This window comes from Ischnura elegans, chromosome 12 (genome assembly GCF_921293095.1).
Source record: "Ischnura elegans chromosome 12, ioIscEleg1.1, whole genome shotgun sequence".
Classification (NCBI taxonomy): domain Eukaryota; kingdom Metazoa; phylum Arthropoda; class Insecta; order Odonata; family Coenagrionidae; genus Ischnura; species Ischnura elegans.
This window is the reverse complement of record NC_060257.1, coordinates 36,481,064-36,502,865: the sequence shown is the minus strand read 5'-3', so window position 1 is coordinate 36,502,865 and position 21,802 is coordinate 36,481,064. Positions and strand designations below refer to the sequence as shown.

Below are 21,802 nucleotides of genomic sequence, written 5' to 3'. Positions count from 1 at the left end.
AAAATTAACACCAATAACATTTTTAACAGTGCATAAGAACATGAAGTGAGCCTACCAGGGGCGCAGCTAGGAATTAAGGCTGGGGGGGTTTAGGTGCAATTAATACCGGTGTGTGTGGGGGGATGGAATACTCACCAGGATAAGCGGTGGGTGCGAGATTAATAAATTGCGGAATTTTAAGATAAACGGTTCAAAATGGTGAGTTTTACGGCTTTCTGAGGGATGTTTTATTAATCCTTACACTATTCCATAAGTAATATCAATCCAATTAAGTAAAATGGATTAAATTTAAAAATTTCTCTGAGCTCTGGGGGGGGTTTCAACCCCCAAAATCCCCCCTCCCTGCGCCACTGCAGCCTACCATAGAAAGGGAGCATTATGTAAATTTAAGATGCTTTCCTCAACTGTGAATATAATAATAATACTTGGACTATGCTACATTATGTTCACATAAATTATGTACATTATTTTTCTCCACCACCAGCAGAACAGCCCGACAGAACAGTGCACAGAATGTTCAAGGATTACTGGGTAACCCTAAAAATGCTTAAACTCCTCCACCACCAGTACCTCAGTACAATTTTCAAAAAAGTTTTAGTACTCCTGGACCATGGCTGTCTCCCAACATTAGATCATCTGCAAGCTGCTTCTTTGAGAGGTTCCAGGCTTCGGTATAGTTCTTCAAAGCACTGTTTCCATCTATTGTGGATGTATCTGCCATCAGAATTTCCTATTTGAATCTCTAATTTTTGTGTATCTTAGATTTCTGTCTCCAAAGTTTCTCTTGATTAGGCCATATGCCCATTCTGAGTCCTCCCTCATCATGTTTTGGTTAAAACAGTGGTATTTTCCCACAAAAACTTATTCAAAACCAAACAAATTACATATGAGTCAAAAAATACATCACACAGAAAATAAACTCAAATCTCTTGGATTCTCATTTTCTCCAAGCAATTATTCATTCAGTCTTCATTCCTTGACAATAGTTGTCTAAAGAACTAATGGGTATCCAAAAATTCAACAATTTTTTCAGCTACAGCATTGAAGCCCAAAGCCTAAAACCAATAACAAGAAAATTAATAGGGAGATGCATAAAAAGTAGATTTAGTAAGTAATTATACATTTAAAAGCATATTACATGAGTATTTCACACAATGTATATTTTAAAAATGTTCACTAATTTACCTAATTGAATAATACATTTGGTTCTGAAAATATTTCAAGATTCATCGGGGAGGGGATATTCTACGAGCTTATCAAGGTTGAAGATAATCAAAGAGCATGAAATACACATTTGCAATGTACAAGTTCCGGGGATATTTACCAGACACCATTACAACCAGAGTAAATCAAAGCCAAAACAGGGTAGAAGGAAGAAAGCACTCCCTGAAGAGCAAGCTGCAATCAAATAATGCATCATGTCATAGGCATACCTAGCAGCTCTGAGTGAACGGACTTCACCAGCATGAGTGACGTTACAGAAAGGAGAAAAATACATTTCCCTTACAGCAAAAAAAGAAACATTGCACTCATCAAATCATGCACCCCTTGACAGTTATTCATTCTTAACTTCATTATTTCATATAAATACCATTTATATCACCACTATTCATTTCCTAAGGTCTTGATGCCACATGCAGTCGTAGAAAAGTGGAAAAAATGCAGGGCATCTTTGCTTTATATTCCTCTAACAAAATTCACTAACTCTTGATTAACTTTGTGGTATTGCATTTCAATGAATACACTCCACATCTATCCAATTGGTCTATCAATATACATACATATATACATTGGTCTGCAATGGTGCATACGTGGGACAAACAGGAAGAAGTTTTGAAATCAGGAAGAAAGAACATTTAAGTGCTTACAAAGATGAAAAAATTAATTTTGCTAGACACTTAATATGCAACTGCATTAGGAGCGATTGTAAAATAAATATTTTAAAATTTTGCAATGACCACCGTGAATTGGACTCTAGGGAACAGTTCGATATTAAAAAAATTATTGAAAGTCAGGACAGTACTCCTATAAATGAATACCTTTACCCATCCTTTTCCCCTATTCTGGCGTCCATTTCAAAATTCATCAAGTAACTAGGTAACCATAATAGATAAATCATAATTTGCGCCTAAAGATGATGATAATTCATTGAAACCCGGGTTGCACTCTGTAAAAAGAAGTGGTATAAGTAATTGTGTGATATCCAGGAAAACTTATCTTCCTCTGCCAACACACAGTCAGTGCAACAAAGCCTAATAGCACAAACAAATAGTAGATAAATAGGTGGAACATGGTTGAGTGCAGCCTCATTTAACACATTCGATTAACAGAAAAAATTTACAGTAAGTGTTAAACAGATGTTAAACGAATAAGGTTGAGAGCCACTACAGATTGGAGGCTACCCAATAGACTTAGATTGCTTGAGAAATTGAAAATGAATAAAAAATGACACGGAGAACATCATGTAACAATCCCACTACATTTCCAGGTCTGACAGACACAATAAATTATGAGAGATATTTTGTTGAACAGATAGGTATGGAAGTTCGTTTTTCACCCACGCGATAAAAGACTTCAATAAATGCTAGGCGTAACTTCATTAGACCATTTCCTCATTACGAGTAAATGGCTGGTGTCCTAACACTCCCTGCCATATGCCTATTGAGGCGGCTGGGAGAGTAGTATGTAGTCTTAGATGTTCCCCCACAGAGCTGAATCTCCCATCCCAGGTTCAGACAGTGGTGGGTCATGGGTATACTTAATTCTTCATGGTGTGACCCACCAGTAGTGACTAACACTCATGTCTAAGTTCATACTTAGCCACAGCCAAGAGATGGAACTGCACTCGACTGCCTCACGCCAATGGGTGTGGGTCGAAGGAATGTTGAGGAACAAAGGGCGATCAACACTCAGGCCTACTGCAGTTAAGGACTATTTTAATAAACCGCCTGTGATAATTCAAAATGCTCCTTAATATACGTTTTTAATCTAACCCAGGACTTAAAAATGAATGGAAGCAATATTTTTAAAAATGTATCTTAATTTACGATATCAATATTAGGCTGGCCTTTATTTTTGGATAGACACTTGGAAAAGATATACTTTACCAGATTTACTGAAAAATAAATCATGGCCTAATAAACATTGATAAAAATATTTCATCAATTTGAGCCTGATTGATTGAGTTTTTCAAATTAAGGCATGCAAAAAAATGCACTACTCACCTGTATATTTTCAGGTTGAGACACCACAACAGGCCGGCCACCTTCAGTCAACTCTGCAGCTGCACCATCAATTGGAATCTCCCCAATAATTTGAGTACCTGTCACATGAGAGATGCAATCAATCAGTTTATGCTACTGAATTTTTAGTATTAATCCACTCTTAATTTTCATTTGAAGATGTAACCACCATAGACCTGATGACCAGAACAAAGATAAATTTATCTATTTCTTATAAATTGTAAATCATTCTGGCCCTCACTTCATTTGCACTGTGGTTAAAAAAAATATTGCTAATAAAAGAAATGAACCATATGAAAAATATGTAGATGCCTGAGACACCTACATAAATATTGCTTTTTAGTGAATAATGGATAAGGATACATTAAAGCGACCAATTGGCAGTCTTGGCATAACATGCCTGGAGTGAGCTTATAATTTTGAAGAGTAAGGGAACATGAGATTTTAAAATTTGGCTGCAATAAAGGGTATGACATACACATCAATTGCTCTTAGAAAAATATTGACTAGAATCAAATAATGTGCATTGAACTTTCCTCATAAATATGGAGACCACAAATCTATCCATTTTTCATTCAACAAACCAATCAGGGGTAGGCCTGAGATTTTTTGGCGGAGATGGCACAAACTTGTGGCATTTTGAAATCCATAACGTTCCAGGAAATAAGAATTATTTTTCTAGGTAATACGTATTTCTCCGAATATAATCCCCCTCTGAATATAGTCCCCCCCCCCCTAATGTTGAGGCTTCAGTTTCGTGAAAAGTTAAAAAAATGCGTTTGAATATTGTCCCCCCCTTTACTTTTACCACGGGCATTTTTTTAAAAAAAGGGGGGACTATATTCAGACATATACGGTATTTTAGTATGTCTAATAAAAGAATACAGTGGAACCTCGATAAAACGACACCCCACGGTGCACCAATAAACACTCGCTACTGCGAATTGTCGCTTTACCGGAGGTGGTGCAAATAATAGCCAATATACCTCATATTACTCCTTTATTTTTATTTTATCGCTTAGACGTGTTTGGTGTGTTCCATCAAATGCTTCCTATTCACACAACTCACGGACATGCGGGTATGCTGCCGTCTGCTTTCTGCCGCCCGAGGAACAAAAGAAGATCAAGCATTCGCAAATGCTAATGCCACAATATTTTCACCAGAATTAACTACTTATTTATCGAACGACAGTTTACCACATAAATTTGAGACTGAGCACTCCATTAACTTCATTTCTGACAGATCGCTAGCAATTACAGAGATTAAGGAGTCTTGGTGTAAGTTTTTCCGGCGGTGAAACCCTCGCTATGGCGAGAGCCAACACCAAAAGGGCCTCGTAAAAACGAAATTTTTAACATGCTTATAATAGGATGAATTGACGGTGCATCGGCTATCTCTCGCAATAGCGGGGGACTCGCTATAGCCAGTACTCGCTTTAATGAGGTTCCACTGTATGTGATTGCATTAGTTGGAAGCCCTGTTACAGTGCAGAACCATGGATGCTGAGAAAGAAGGATGAGAAAAGAGTAGAGGCATTCAAGATGTAGGTATCATGAAGAAGGAGAATGGAGTGAGAGGAAGAGAAATGATGAATCACCAGACATGGTGGGCGAGAAGATGAAAGTGCTATCCAATTCTGTGGTAATAAGTGGTATGGTACAGAAAGGCACATAGGAATAAAAGTCACAATATAACAGCTACACAACCTTTATCTACTGGTTATATCTTATTCACCAGATAACTAGATTCAAGGTCCTCACCAATGTCTGATGCAAGTTGTTTGACACCTTCATTTCCACCAAAAATATTCATTTTTGAGTTGCATGAACTGCAAGATGCCCATGCCATGTTGTTGACTAATCCCACAAGGGGGATATCAAGTTTTTCAAACATGCTTGCACCTCTCTGAGTAACTTGAAGGGCAGCTTTCCGAGGAGTTGTCACTAAAACTGCACCTAATGAAGAGGACAAAAAACAGAAATATTTCAAATTAAAGGTATAACTATAAAAGTAGATTTGAAGGTATGAATTATCGTAAAATACATATTCTACTGTGAATTGTGATAACTATGATCTCTCTGTCCTCAGAATTGCTGGGTCATTTTTAATTGTAAACACATCAAAGATTGTCCTTTTTCTTATACATAATAAATAAAATTTCAGAACCCATTTTCAGGTACGAAAAATATATAAGCACAAAATTTGTCCATACAAAAACTTTTTAAGTCAAGAGCTGATATGGAGGTGATAACTCAGCCTAGCTTTGCTCCGGTCTCAGAGCCACAAATGCTTGCATGCCCACTGCCTTGTGCAAGAGAGGACCTTGGAGGAGCATTAAGGCTTTTGCTGTTTCACCACCAATTATTTACATAAAGATATCTTGCTTTAGAACCTGAGAAATCTATTCTAATTTTTGTTTCTATTCTTCATTTTGTGTTCCTCTCCATCCAAAAACTTTGGTATTTCTGAAACTTTAAATTTTCAAATCCACCACACATTTTGCACAGAATTTTCATCAGGACCAATGGTTTCACTATATATTATAAAATCTTTGAATATCTGGATATTATCACGTTGCGTACGGATGGCGAGAATTCTCGTCATTTTTTTCCCGAACGTTCCGGACGAATGACGAAGATTCTCGTCATTTAGGCGCGTCAACCTAAACAATTTTAAAGCATACAATAGGTATTCATTAGTACGTTTTCAGTTGTTGTTCGTTATTCATAATGAATTGATGCATCAAAACGTTTGATTGGGTAAAATTATATTTTAAACATTAGCTTTTTAACCACGTTTAAACCAAAGGCATTACGCCCTAATAGGCACATATTTCCAAATCGACGTTCCTAGGAATTTAAATAACCCGGTACGCAACATGTTAAATTACAATTGAGAGTTAAGAGTAGTAGTATGAATGACAATATGTAAAACGTATGTGTTATGTGGGTTGCATTGTCACAGGAGTATAAAAAGCATTTGTGTAGTGCGTGTCATTTTCAGAGATGACAAGAGATAAAATTAATTGGAAAATTTGAATGGATATAAACATGATTAATTAAATGTACAGTAATATTCATTGTGGTGAGGTCGAATCAGATAAATGAAGTTTTTTAAAAGTAACTGCATAAATTGAAATAACATCATGGTGATTTTTGGCTGCTAAGATTTCAGGGGAAATTACTTCCCTTGCAAGTATTATTGCATCTATAGTGAAAGGTTGCATGAAGATATAGAGTAATAGGCAGATTCAGATGGGCTCAAAATGAAGTAAATTTGAGGCTCAATAACATCAGTTTTTATAAATAAAAACACAATCAGGCACATAGCCTGAAATATGCATCGGGGAGAGCTTCATGGGTGGTATGCAGGTCGCCTATACTCATACTTTTTGGTCAATTTTTACCCAAAAGTACCTAAACCAAAAATTTTATTAAATAGGATATAAATTTTGCTCACACAATGCTGAAATTTATAGTCATTATTGGTTTTTACTGAAATGGTCAAAGTTATTATGGCTTATTTTCCTTAGGCATATATCTCTGAAATTGGCCAAGGTTATTTTTCAAAAATATTTAAACTTCAGGCCTTTGGCAGTGGCATTTGATATTACAGTAAAACCTCTTTACATCATAATTGAGAGGACCAAAATTTGGGCAATTTGATGTACAGAGGTTCACTACAGAGAGGTTTTAGTGATAGGCACCATTTTTTCATATCCTTTGGAAATGAAAGGCACTACTGTCTTTTAAACCATTATATTTACGTGTTTAAACACACAAGCATGCATCAGTGAACATATATTTATTATTTAATGATTACAGAAAGCGAGCGCTATCGCATGATTTTTACCATGATTCGAGAGAAAATGATGTGAACTCTCCCAATTCAGCATTCACTTAAAATGATTGCGATAGTTGGATTCCTTTTTTCTTATTTACTGTTAGGTATGCTCTCATATTGAACAAAATGGCCACAACCAATGATTAATGTGAAAATTATAGCATAATAAGGTATATAAGAAAAAAAAGAGTGAAACATTTATCGCTGAAAATGTCATTCCAAATAAGTAATCGTGGCTGCATTAATGGTCTTTTGTTGTCTCAGTCGGAGGTAGTTGGGCCCTCTTGGGGGTGTCTCCTTGGTATGATAAGTGGAGGTTTTACGATATAAAGAGGTTCACTACAAAGAGATTTGCCCACAAATTTACATGTAAATCAGACAGGACTATAGGGGTGGTATGATGTATGGAGGTTTATGATGTAAAGAGGTTCACTACATAGAGGTTTTACTGTACCAGGTTTTGAAAAATAATTCAGATAAGACACCTTGATCTTGGTCCAAAAACTTTTATAGTTAAGAGAAAGTCAGAGGATAAGGGCCCCAGGCTACCTGTCTCCTAAAAGGATCCATGACCAGTAATCTCCCAAGGGGAAAAAAATTGAGATAGGGCTTAAGCCCCCAAAGCCACTTCCCAAGCTATGTGCCACAGTTACGTGTGTTATACAGTTACAGTGCCTGCTCTCAATAAGTGGGGGAAAGAAGGAATTCAATATCATGAGGTGAATGTCTCTTGAACTTCTTCGTACAAAATTAGCCGTAGTTCATATGGTTCATATTCACACCAACCTGAAATTGGAGCTAATTGTGCAAGGGAAAGATGTGTGTCTCCAGTTCCAGGAGGAGTATCCACCAATAGAACATCCAAAGGGGCCCAAGCTGAACCTCGTAATAATTTCTCCACTGCATTCATGACCATGAGCCCACGCCAAACAACAGCCCCTTTATCTCCAACAAGAAATCCCATGGACATGCTAGAGGATAAAAATCATATAAATAACTATAGCTAACATTAGGGTCATTTGAATCAGGGGCGTAGCCAGGAATTAAGGCTGGGGGGGGAGGGGTGGTTTAGGTGAAACTAATACCGGGGTGTGTGGGGGTATGGAATACCCACAAGGATAAGAGGTAGGTGTGAGATTAATAAATTGTGAAATTTTAAGATAAATGGTTCAAAATGGTGAGTTTTCTTTGGCTTTCTGAGGGATATTTTGTTAATCCTTACACTATTCTATTAGTAATATCAATCCAATTAAGTACAATGGATTAAACTTAAAAATTTCTCTGAGCTCTGGGAGGGGTTTTATCCCCCAAACCCCCCCCCCCTCCCTCGCTGTGCCACTGATTTGAATCAACATGAAGTCAGGAAAGAACTCACTCAGCCTGCAGACATGAGTTCACTAAGACTCTAAATCACAACTTACTTAAAAAAATATGGAAGATTGAAGGAAAAGATTATTACGACAAAAAATATCTTCCTCATTATATGCCACTCCCTCATATTTTTTAAATATGTAAAAGAAAAACAAAAAAGTCGAAGCCCACTTATCATGAGTTGGTATAGCTCAAACGAGGCCACATGGCAACGAACCACACAAGGCAATGCAAAGAGGAGTAGCAGAGAAAGAATGACCCTAGTAGTGAAGGCTGCCTGGGTTCTTCGCCAGGTAATCTGGGCTCCTCCACGGCTGCAGATGTTTCGGGTTATCAGTTGTACTCTATCATCAGGGCTGAACGAGAGAGAGAGAGCTCTGCCCTGCCCTTTTGGAGCTCTGTCCTTCAAACCTGATGATGGAGAACGACACGTACCCCAAAACGTCGGCAGCCAAGGAGGAATTAACCGGTGCAGCACCCGAGCAGCCTTTACTACCAGCATACACCAGGAAAGCATCAGATCTTATTTCACAGAATTACCTGCTCAACAGGAGTCAGTGACGTCATAAACTCATACAAGAGAAGGGTCATGGCAGTTGATTTTATTGCCTCAAATAGATCGAGATGTGGGCCATGGATCGAAATAGAGAAAAACACACACCTTTTTACATTTCAAACTCTAGCACAATTGGCAAAATAAGAAAATTTATGAATGAGCTAATCTCAGACCCCCACTATAATCCACTAATTTCCTTACTCCTTGTCCCTCCTGTCCCTTTTCCCCTATCCCAAACAAAATACACTAGTTATACCTCTCCAACCACATATTCTTCTGGCCAAAGACAGGGGACCCTACACTCAAAATACAGATTGTTCAACCAGTCCAATTTTGATCTGTATTTACAATTTGCATCTGTGGGTTCTAGCCTTATGCCAGACTAAGTCTAATCACATTCTATGTAGTACACCATGAACACCATGGACCAAAAAAACACTTGCTACTCAATTCGCAGCTTGTACTCACCATTTTACTCCAAAATTAACCAGAGGTATCATTAAATTATTTTCGTTCACAAGAGGATTTTCGTGTAAATTCATCATTAATGGAATTGAAGGCCCAAAAACATCTGCATCTAAAAGTCCAACCTCTTTGCTGGGATATAACTTCTTCAGAGCTACAGCGATGTTAACTGGAATGATATAAATTTGTCACAGGAATTAGTAAAAATATGCTGTAGGGTCAAATATTGTTAGCAATATCAGGTAAAAATTACAAATACATTAAAAATCCGAAGACCTTATAAAAGCAAATCCAATATATTTACGATTACTCCTACGTTTCGAGGAATCCCAAAAGTAACCTTTACCGCAACAACAGAGAAAATAGTTGATAGCCTTCCCGTTGAAGGGTGGACTGACATTTCAAATTCCTAGAATTAAATACCTGCAGCAGTGGATTTTCCAACACCCCCTTTCCCCGAAGCCACCAAAATAATATGCTTGACACCAGGCAAAGGCTTGCGTTTGGGTAAACCGCGGGACATCATCTCTTTCTGCCTTTTTTCTCTATCGTCTTTCGTAAGAGTGGATGCATTTCTTCTTTCCACTGAACTCAACCACTACAGTTTAAAAAAAATTACAATCCGGTTATATCAGAGCTTGAAACTTCCAAAATACATGTAATAACTTGATATTTCATCACTCACAGAATTATTTCTGAACGTTCTTCTGTAAACGATTCTGTTTACCAAATTCATACTTTCCGAGGAAAAACAAGGTAGCGCATTACGCTATTGCTTTGTTTATTACAGGGTGTTTGCCAGTAATGTTTCGTATGGTTTGACAGTGATGTTTGTAATGAATTTATCTCTGGTGTTTCGTAGATCTTTTTGTAAAGAAGAATTTATTGCTAATAAAAGCAATGGGACTTAAGGCTGCGGTAAAAGCGATCCTGTAAGTTGACTGTATTACCCATTGCTTAGTTATTGAACTCATTGAGGACTTGGTTTCTTAGCAGTTTCAACAGAAAGCTGTTTGGAATGTTATTAGGAAATGTATTAACTGGTCAATTATTTTGCAATTTAGGAAAGCAGACGAGCTTAAAGAAAAAATTTCAAACTCTAAAGACCTACTAAATGACAACGAAGCTTGGACATGCCAACAGCGATTGCAGGTATGATTACTCAGTACTTAACTCAGAAATATGATTCTTATGTCATTCCTGATATTGATTTGCATTTTACTGTCACATATTTTAATCAATAACTCTTAACGTTACAGCGGATTTATCAGCAAGTGTTAATACTGGATTTGGAATATGCTCTGGACAAAAAAGTAGAGCAAGACCTTTGGAACTTTGGGTTCAAAAACTACATTGGCACTCTGCAGTCTCTGACAAAAGATAAAAAGGTAATAATTCTATAGCGATAGAATTGTACTACTCTGTGAATACGCTTGGAAATGAAGTTCACCAAAAGTCGCAATCATACCATTTCTTTATGATTCATTTCAATGGAAAGTGTTAATTGCTGCATCTGTTTGCTTGATAGCTTAAGTATATTTAAGCCATTTTAACGCAGATTTGCGTAATTATCATGGAAAAACGTTGTTTCTCATTTTATTGAGCCGTAATTGAACCCATTAGCATTGTTTTATCCTATATTTCCTGGCGCAAACTATCTCAATCTGTTTGTAGATCAACCGTGGTAGTAATTTTGTGTATGTTGATCATAAATATGCGCAGTTAGTGAAGTGCAGTTATAAATATTTCATTCCAGTCAATGCCCGAATTAACAATGTGAAATATGGAAATATTAGTTGAAAGTAATGATCATGATATTGCACTACGCTGATATATTTCGTACGATGCAATGATATATTTTGCATATTTAGTTTGGTTTTTATTACTGCTTAGCTGTAATTTCATCTCCTAATATTGAGAATATTTTCATTACAGAATCCCAAGCGAAATGAATGTCAAGCCCTACTATCCTGGTGCTTAGATGCTGCAAGTGGATTTTACCTTACCTTACTTCAAGAGATATGCTCAGCATTTGACTTAGACCTCCCATTCCGAAGGTATGTCATGAGCTATGTATTATTTTCTTTCCTTTAATATCCCTAGAACATCAATATTGAAGATTAAATATTTATGTAACCAAGAATCTTAATGTCTGGTTACATGATACATTAACCTGTATGAGTCAATATGTAAACGCATGAATTCGGTAATTGAACCTGTTCTAATTTGGTTAATGTGTTTGTACACATACCATTCCAGTCCTAGATGTATGGCACATCTAATCACGAACATGGGGAAACATATCTACTTATTATTGCTGTCCCTTAATTTCATCTCTCTAAGAATTGCCCACGGTATTGTGAAGTTATTTCTCAATGGAGTAGTACATCATATTTTGCTGATATAATTTTTATTTAAATTGTCAATAAATCAAAATTAATTTATATTATTTGTTGTTGAAATGTTTATCAATATTACATAAATTACAAATACCCTGAGTAATTGGTCACAAAGAAAATTCCAGAGCGACGACACATACCATTACTTCACAAATCAAATTAGCACAAATTATAGACACAATTGTCTTGGGTAATTACTCAAAAAGAAAAATCAGAAGCGATGATATGTATAACCGAATGCCACTATTTCCTATACTTGACACCTGTTTTGTTTATTTTTGCATCATTAACAAGATTTGTTGTTCATTGTTGTTTCACTCTCATTGTTTTCTACCATCGTTGAGGAGAAATGTTGCATTAACCCTATTTTAAAGAAACTCTATAAGGGATTGTGACCTTTTTCTTTAAAAAGCCTTCGAAACTTCACTATTAAATTTTAATAACGGAACTAAACAGTTATGAAAACCTTATATTTCTTCAATGTCTCCTCTGCAATTGATGCCCAAACCCCTTTGAGTGTTACCTTTCCTAATTTTTTCTAAATATAAATATATAAATAAGTGCCTATATACCATTCCCTTCTACTATTTCTGTCTGGACCTTGAGCTCATCAGTTTTTACGTCTATCCCTTCTTTCTCAATATCTCCCTCACCCTCTCCTGCAATTCAAATTTTGTGATTTTTCAGTTGGTTCTCCAATGCCTCTTTCTTTTGCAACAATCTGTCCTTGTTAATTTCTTAGTTATTCTCACCAGTATATATCTAGGTCGCATGTATTTTATCACAGGTTTCTCGCGGTCTCAAGTGTGTTGAGTTGTCGTGCCCAAAACATTGCGGTACCATTTATGTAACGTTAACTTTTAATTCCCATATCAAATTTACACATAAATCATAAATAAAGTTGTCCAAAAATTAATACTGACAAAGAAAAATTGGAAGTGACACCACATACGACTGACCGTCACTCTTCACCTTTGCATGACTCTCTTTGTCTCTATTTTCTCACGTCGTTGAAGACTTTTGTTAGCTATTTAAGGTGTATCTGCTTATATAAGTTTCATGGCATTACTTATAAAAGAATTAATGTTTACAGGAGTGCTGGTGTGTATGGTGGTAGACGGAATGTCAGAAATAATGAAGTCGAGTATGAAGTTTCATCTCCATCCTCGCCTGATGGGCAAGACAATGGAAGCCAAGTCATGCTGTCCCTCTTAAATCATCAGCGTCCTAGCAAGAGCTCTTGTTTGTATGTCTGTCAGCACTGCCTGGTGCACTTGGGTGATGTCGCACGTTATCGTGGCCAGGCTCGACAAGCAGAAGCCTTTTATAGGTAAGTGCTCACATGTGATCAATTATCTTAAATTGTTGTATTATTTCTTTTTCATTATAATACCAGTAAGTGAGAGTTACTTTACAGTTATCACATTCTTCATTTATCTACCCAAGTTACATAGAAATCTTTTGAGAAGACTCTATAGCCTTGGAAGTATCCATTCATGTTTTGATGTGATGCATCTAAGTACACAAATACATCATATTACATTAAAGAGATACATGATCATATGATAATATTGATACTTCTCTCTGTTAAGCAAACCAAAATAGACTCTGGTGTCTGCCATTTAATTTACTGTTTGTGGGTTATGGGCATATCTCTTTCCCAGTCAGTTGGGCAGACTATCTTGTGATCACTTAGTTATACCCTCCTGGATTCTCTATAATCTCCATCTCCATGAACCCATTTAATTGACGATCTGTTTTTTTGAGGTTTTTTTCTAAAATCTTATGAAACATATGAGCTTAGAGAATTTCCAATATTCCTTAGTATATTTTTCAATTAATTTTAGGAATCCTCATGACTTATATAGTAAACCTGCAAATTTTCATAAGAATCGGATGAAAACTATGGCTGAGACAAATTATTTCCCTCTGGAGGTACAAGTGCCTCTGGAGACCGCATTCATTGAAAAACTGCAGTTTCACCCAAACTTCAAATGGTCGTGAAAAAAAAACTATTGGACATAGCCAAGAAATATGTTACACTATTTCATTCCTACATGGAAGGATTAAAATTGCCTAGTTTCATCAAAATCCGAGTCGGTGGGTGTCATGCCTGGATGAACTGATATGGAATGACCCTTATGGAAAATACAGAAGGGTAAAATAGGGTAGTTTCCTTCATCAAAGAAAACTAAAGGCATTGATTGCGATTTGTTACCCACCATTAGTGTATTCATAATATACAAATTATTTGGTTTTAGAAATCCCAGTGTAGACAAATGTTAATGGTCAGTTTTAGCCTCATTTGAATAAGGCCAGATTGGCGGCCATGTGATGCCACTCCACGTAACGTCACAGGGACCTAGATTCTATATGAGTAATCAGGAGTTAAACATTGTCTGAGATTACCAATGCGTGCATGTGGCAAAGAGCTCAAGGAAAAATTTTTTAATAATCACCTATTAAAATTGCCTATGGTCAGAAAGTTTCCCTCATTTGATAAGGTAATAATAATCCTTATTTAAGCCAAGCGCTACCTGCTGGCAGGGTACTCTGCTACCTACTTGCAGCCTGCATTGTATTGGCGCTCATAGCCTTGTACCAAGGTGGCCTCACACGGTGGCAAGCGGAACCAGAATGACGTCACATGGGCTTTTCCCAGCATTCATACTTAGCCATAGAGTTTTTGCGTGCTTGAAAATTTTCACTTTTCATTTAATCGCGAAAAATTGGTATGGTCATTTAAAAATCTAAAAGCGTGAAATACGTAGTCCAGGAGTAATAATCTTTCGTTTTAGGCAATTAAAAAAATAACAGGAAACCACTCTATTATGAGATCATGAGTCTGCTCAGCGGACTGGGAAAGTGATAGGCCCGTAGCCCACAAGCAGTAAATTAAATGGCTATGTGTTACTATAATAATAATAATAACAATTTTTATTGGTCCCAGGACTTTACATAGTAAAATATAGGACAAGTAAATACAAAAAATAATACATAAAACCATACACTTCTGTAGTAACCACATAGAACTGACACACTCTGAAAGATATTTAATCGCTCATCTAATCGAGAGGTCATCTTACTTGAAAAAAGAAAGTCTATATTATTCTTAAATAAATCATTTAGGTGAATGCTTTTGACAACATTTTTTTATATCCTCAGATTTAAAAGAATATCCGCAGGTTTTATAAAAAAAATATATACTTATGTTTACTGGTAATGTGTACCTCTCTTTATGCTATTCCCTCAGGCATGCGGTACATGTGGCTCCATCTAGTGGTCAACCCTATAATCAGCTTGCCTTACTGGAGGGTAGCAGAGGTGGTGGCAGTGGGGACAGGTTATCCGTTGTATTCCATTATGTCCGAAGTGTTTGCACCGCACATCCATTCCCTGCTGGGAGGTCTAACTTGGAGCGTACATTAATGATGGCCCTTCCTCGTGAGAGCACTGATAGAGATGGCTCCAATCTCAATTCAAACGATGACTTCTCATCCTCAAGGTTAGCAGTCCTTGTGAAAGTACATGGGCTTAATCATCTAAATGCAAGTTCATACTTCTGGCCAGAAGTTACCTGTGATTGTAATTACTTTTTATTCAACTGAAGTGCATTCAAATAGCTGCAAGAATACCTTAAATATGTTAAAGAATAATCAATGTTGAAATATCCAAACTTTATTTCTAATTTTATGCACTATGCTTGGTTATTTCATGTTACAATTTGTGGACATATGTATCTGGTCATAGCGCTCTATGTTGCATTTTACCGTTTAGTACTTCAGAGGGAATTTTCTCAAATCAATTAAATTATGTTCGACAGATTCAGGCTTCAATTGGTGGAAGTTAGACATATTTAAGTAAATGAAAGATCGTAGCACTTTTCCACAAGAATTTTTAATGCGTACAACGCGTTTCGGCTCACTGAGCCATCATCTGGTACAAGACTGTACTGTGCAAGTCAAGGTCTTGTACCAGATGATGGCTCAGTGAGCCAAAACGCGTTGTAAGCATTAAAAATTCTTGTGGAAAAGTGCTACGATCTTTCATTTACTTAAAAAAAAAAAAAAAAAACAATTAAATTATGCATATTTACTTATAATTGGAGATTTGGTATCTTTGTGGTTGCCATCAAAGTAAATTAGATTGTGTTAGGTGAAATATATTTTGAACTATGTACATGCAGTAGTAAACTCTCGATTATACGAAGTCAGTGGGACCGGAAAATTGGCACTTCTTAAAATCGAGTTTCGTAATTTCAAAGCTTTTTCATAAGTCGCAGTTCATATAAACGAATGCCATTTGCTCCTGAGGACCGAGTCGAGGTTCGTAATTTCAAAACATTTCGTATAATCGAAACTTCGAATAATCGAATAGTGCCATGTATTTAGCATAGGCTTTTCGCCCGGGACTGCAATATCACTTCGTATAATCAAAAACTTCGTAAAATCCTGCTTCGTATAATCAAGAGTTTACTGTATGTAATAAAACCCTTTATCTAAGATTTCCATTCATTTCAGTGCCCTGGCTTCACCATCAGAATTCATATCATGTTTCTTGAAGCTCCATGCTCTATTGTTGCGCTCAACTGATCCCAATGCAAATGTTCCTCGAGATGCTGAGGCAGCTTGGGAAGTGTGCTGGGCTCTTGGGAAAGGACTAACGGCTCATGTTGCCACACAGGCATTCAACTCTTGGAAATTGGTTCAGGTAAATTGCACTTTTCTATGCTGCCTTGTTTCTGTGTTTGTAGAGTCAATCTAATTTAAGTATACCGGGACTAGCCACGGTGATAACTTTACGGGAGTCACCCACAATGCACATCAAGGCGAATGATTTTTTCTCTGTGGATTTTTTTAGCCAATCTAATGCTTCAAAGTAGCTGAAAGTTTAACACGCTGTAAGTTTTACTAGATAAGATTTTGGTCTAATATACATACATACACAATGCAAGCCTACAGTTATGTTAATTAATATCAAAACAACTGACAACATTTATTAGATTTATTATCAAAGTCAACTGCTTGGAGATGAGTTGAAGTTTGATGATGAGTGTACATCTTAGAGTTAACTCATATTATGAGAGATTATATGTATTACTTAACAGTGGCGCAGCGAGGGGGGATTTTGGGGGATAAATCCTCCCCCCCCCAGAGCTCAGAGAAATTTTTAAGTTTAATCCATTTTACTTAATTGGATTGATATTACTAATAGTATAGTGTAAGGATTAATAAAATATCCCACAGAAATCCATAAAACTCATGCATTTATCTTAAAATTCTGCCATTTATTAATCTCGCACCTACCGATTATCCTGGTGGTTATACCATACCCCCCACATATCCCGATAATAGTTGCATCTAAACCCCTTCCAGCCTAAATTCCTAGCTGTGCCCCTGTTACTTAAGATATCTTTATCATTTTTTTCCAGATGCTTTCGATAAACCTATTTGCCCTCTATGATGGAAAGAGGACGGATAAGAATACTGTGTCCACGGATGTTCAATCCATTAATCTTGCTCCTCTAAGAGTGCAAGTTGTGCATGACCTAATGGCTGGATCTTTGTGCGCTTATCTACTACCTGTGTACACACTGGCTGATTCTCCTGAAGGTGATGGAGATGTCGAGGCACTTCTTCGCTATTTTGCTCTCCCAGCAAGTAAGATTTTTGGAAAGACTTCATTGCAAATTATCTAGTGGTTACCTGATTAATTTTAGTTTGAATAAAAATTTTGTGAAACTTTCCTTTTTAGTAAAATTACTGCTTGAGTGGGTGCGTTTGGATCCAAGTGTCCTTGAAGAGCAAGCCTTTGCATCCCGTCTACAAATCTGGCCCTCTCTTTGTCGCCTGCTCAATGCGTTACGACCAGTATTGCAATCATTTAATCACAGTCGCTGTAAGTGCTACAATTTTTTTCCAAGTGCCACCAATTTATTGTGTGAACGTATTTGTTTTTAATTTACTTGTTTTTTAAAACTGTAAGTTGATAAATTAAATCTAAGAGGTGAAGATAAAAATTCATTGCTGTTTTTTGTTGTTTAAAATGTGGTTTTATATAAAAGTCACCAAGTTGGAAAAGCTACTGGGGACTACCTTTAAAATATCATCCCTTATGAATATTGAACAAAGAAACTTTAGTGAAAAATATAGATTACTACAAAAAAGTATTTCTGTGACTTTCCATTGACTTTGGTCTTCTCAAGCGGAGACATTGCTAACTAGGGTTCCCATTGGTGAGAAAGATGGAAGGAAGTATGACCATTTAAAATATTTCATATGTATTTGAATTGATATCTTTATTTTTTTATTGTAAGCGTGTTGTGGTCTTTGCATTGCCACCCTAAGTAATTCCTTTTCATCCTAAATTATTATTTTAATCCATTTTCAATGGGACTGAGAGATTAGACCATCAAATAAAGTAGTGTTTCAGTTGTGATTTGTACCAACTTGACTTTAAACTGATTTTTCACAGATCTTTTTGTATCTCAATGCTGTAGGTCGATTTTTTGACTTTGTGGTGACAATCTGAAAGTACATATTCATCTTTTGTGTAACTTATGGCTATTAAATGTGGTCTGATTTGACTTTTCAGATAGCCACACACCCCTGCCTGAAGACATTGATTTGCAAGGATTTCTTCCTCTACAAAAAGCATTTTCAGATTTATGGTAAGTACAAAAGTTTCTTCGTGTTAACCTGTTATATTTTAATTTCACATTGGGAAGAATAGCAAAAATATTCATTGGAGTGTGCATTGTGCAACTACTTGTCAAAGTAACATATTCTAGTTATTATAGTCAGGCCGCATTTTTACCCTCTGATTTCTGGCTTTTTTCCACCTACCACAGCACCGTTGTCCTTGTCCTTTTTCTATTCCATGTTCCTATCCCTTTCTTTCCTTACCTGTGAATTTATTTGTATGTTTACGCTTAAGGCGTCGTGTGAATGAATGAAGTAGTATATATATATATATATATATATATATATATATTGTAACCCGCTCCGTCCGTCCGGGATTCACTTTCAGAGGGGATGGGGGAGGATAGTTTGGAGGGATCGCTCAAGGTGAGCGGGTCGTGGTTCGAGGGCAAGGGGAGGTGGGGGGAAAAGGAAATGGAAAAGTAAGTTGGGGTGGGTTCACTTGCTGAATGGAGGCTGGCGCGTACGAAATAATGAAGGCTTACGTAACAGTTTACAATTCCAACAACACGTTTAATGTTCACTTCAATTGGGAAATGTTCCACAAAATACATAAATAAATGGCTCTCTGAATAACAAAAATTAAACTACTGCTACTGGCCAGTTAAATACCCTGTAACAACAATTAATGAATGACAAAAAAGAAAATAAACCCTGCTTACAATTGTTGGCGTGAAATATTACAAAAATGCTTGAAAAATGACAAACGCCAATTCCAAATTATCACTTATTGTCCTATTAACTACAATTAACCATTCACACACACACACACACACGGGGACACGGGGGGACTTAAAAAAAATGCACGGGAATATATCACTATTCTTCTTCTCTTGAATGGAAGAGAGGGGGGAATGGGGCTCTTCTGATTCTGTTGAAATTTGGGGATTATAGGTGGCTAGAGTACTTATCGCTCTCGCTGAGTTGCTGGTGGAGAAGATTTCCTTGGCTGGCTCGATATTGCGACTAGTTTCGCTGTGGGATGAGAGAACTCCTTCGTTGGCGCCGTGGATTGACGTCTTCTGCCGTGCGTGCTAGAAAGCTACCGTCTCATCTCCTCTTTCCAAGTCACCGCCGTACTCAAATCTCGCGTCTTCTTCCACGCTGGGCTGCCTCTCTCTCTCTCTCTCTCCTCACAGGATGGATTGGTCGTGCAGCAGAGCCTCCGGCCGACTTCTCCAGCAAAATAGTAGACTGGATGTCGCCCGTACTCAGCTTATATAGCCACTTTCTGGGAGGGGGATGAGCGAGCGGAAAAACCCAGGACAGCGGGTTTTTTCGGCTATTCTTCCGTAGGGGAGGGGGGGGGGTTTCTGTGGAGGGTGAGGTTGGAGGGTTACATCACCTCCGTATGCAGGTGTTCCGGCTTCACAGTGGGGTGGGGGGAAACATGCTACGAATCACGTAGACAAGGGAACTTTCCACACTTCGTAGACGGAAGAATCGTGGGAGGGGTGGGGAATGGAAAAATACAAAACTTAGTCATTCACACTTCACTTCTCATTCACACGCACACATTCACACAAAATTATACAAGCATTTACACGAAATTATATAACCCTTTACAATATTTACATAACCCTTCACAATTTACGCAAGCCTTCCCTACCTCGTAAACGCCTCTTTAATAAACCATGAACCGAGCCAAACGGCAACAGTTACAATATATGTGGGGGATACAGGCCGAACAACTGAGACGAGGCTGAAAGAGCACTGAAGGCATTTCAGATTAGCGCAACTAGAGAAGTTGGCCGTGTCAGCATTAATGAAAACAATGCCATTAGATAGGGAGATGAAAAAATTATTTGACATGCACAATGTTACTGGGACCGCATAATTAAGGAAGCCATTGGGATTCGCCTCAATCCCAAAAATTTCAATTGCGAAACCGGCTTTCATCTTAGCAATTCATGCAGACCTATAATCAGCTGTGTAAAAAACATAAATGAAGAACATAAAAAATTTCAAAAGACCGTCAGCCAATCAGACGTCACCTGAACGGTATTGTTGTCCTCGCTAAACGGTTATACCAATTCAGTGTGAAATGGGACTTTCAATGAGTAACATGGCCTTGAAGATGGGAGACAAGTCGTCTTCTGAAATGTTGGCTTATACGACAGAATTAACCTGGTTGAGAACCCGAGAAGAATTTGTCAGTAGTATTTACCAGGAGAAATTAAAATTGTTTACTTTTCTTAGATGTCTGTACAAAACTGCCCTAAAACTTTATGAGACTTGGTGCTTTCCTGGCAAATGATGTGGATGAATGGTTTGCTGGATTCCCACGAGGTGGGCTGTTCTGTTAAAGCCAGCAATTAAATGGCTGACTTTGCCATGTAAATGTCGGCTCTAATAGAATAGCTAACCTGGTGGGCATCCTGCAAATCATGCCCTAAAATTTCTTTGCCATATGAAGTCATTGATTTTTGGTGCACCCATGTGTTAGAAGTATTTAGCCGCAGATTTTTAAATTATAATTCATATATTTGTTTTTGTAAGAATTTCTGTTCTTTCTGTAAGTCTATGTGAGTAATGAATTGATGGAGTAGTTCATTTATTGTTCCACCTGTTCAAATCTCTTAATTGAAATTTCTTTTTTTTTTAATGCTGTGAAAAGTATTCATACTATGCCACATTAGTTTTCTATTGCCTTATTGTTGCGTAAAGATATTTTTTCACTTGATATTTAGGCATTCCTTGAGTATTTTCTTCCTGTTAATACCAATGACTTTTATATTGGAGCTGGCTATAATTTAGAATTCCAAATTTAAGGTCTTCTCCTACTTAACCCAGTGACATGCAATTCTTGTTACACTACCAGTGACGTGCGGTCTGGGAGACCGCAATAAATCAAAAATTCATAAAATATTGCTACGCCATTTTTATTGTTTTGTTTAATTTTTCTTTGAATGCTTGACTATTTTAAAACTTTTATTAAAATTTTTACACTCCCCATACGAACCAATTTGTCATAAAAAATTGTGATTTGAAGCAGGATCAAAAAACTGATGCCAAAAACACTTGAGATATAATTATTATATTTGTATCAATATTTTGCCAGATTCAAAAAAGGCCTTAAATGTTAAAGTTGGAAGGCTAAGTAGTAAGTAGCCATGAAATTTATCCCGCTTATTCCTTTATTGATGCATTCTTAATAAGTGACGTGTGGTCTCACAGACCTCTAATCGAGTTCAATTGCAAATTTACAGAAATTAATAAAAGGA

General features: G+C 37.0%; 2 protein-coding genes across 2 annotated transcripts in view; one reads left to right on the top strand and one right to left on the bottom strand.

The window, feature by feature from the left end:
- Positions 1–395: 395 nt before the first annotated feature.
- LOC124169788 (iron-sulfur protein NUBPL) lies at positions 396–10,243 on the bottom strand. The gene is made up of 7 exons (XM_046548539.1): positions 10,164–10,243; positions 9,902–10,076; positions 9,482–9,647; positions 7,873–8,057; positions 5,004–5,198; positions 3,225–3,322; positions 396–1,055 (listed from the first exon to the last, which is right to left on the bottom strand). Exons 1-7 carry the CDS (start codon positions 10,212–10,214, stop codon positions 999–1,001), a joined length of 927 nt encoding a protein of 308 aa, XP_046404495.1. The 5' UTR covers positions 10,215–10,243; the 3' UTR covers positions 396–998.
- Positions 10,244–10,251: 8 nt separating this feature from the next.
- LOC124169787 (protein SMG7-like) overlaps positions 10,252–21,802 on the top strand; it is a 16,710-nt gene continuing 5,159 nt past the window's right edge. Inside the window, exons 1-10 of the mRNA XM_046548538.1 lie at positions 10,252–10,410; positions 10,543–10,630; positions 10,738–10,866; positions 11,414–11,535; positions 12,971–13,207; positions 15,131–15,382; positions 16,398–16,587; positions 17,309–17,537; positions 17,632–17,775; positions 18,472–18,547. Coding sequence (XP_046404494.1) covers positions 10,379–10,410; positions 10,543–10,630; positions 10,738–10,866; positions 11,414–11,535; positions 12,971–13,207; positions 15,131–15,382; positions 16,398–16,587; positions 17,309–17,537; positions 17,632–17,775; positions 18,472–18,547 — 1,499 coding nt within the window. The 5' untranslated portion in view covers positions 10,252–10,378. The remainder of the gene's footprint in view (positions 10,411–10,542; positions 10,631–10,737; positions 10,867–11,413; positions 11,536–12,970; positions 13,208–15,130; positions 15,383–16,397; positions 16,588–17,308; positions 17,538–17,631; positions 17,776–18,471; positions 18,548–21,802) is intronic.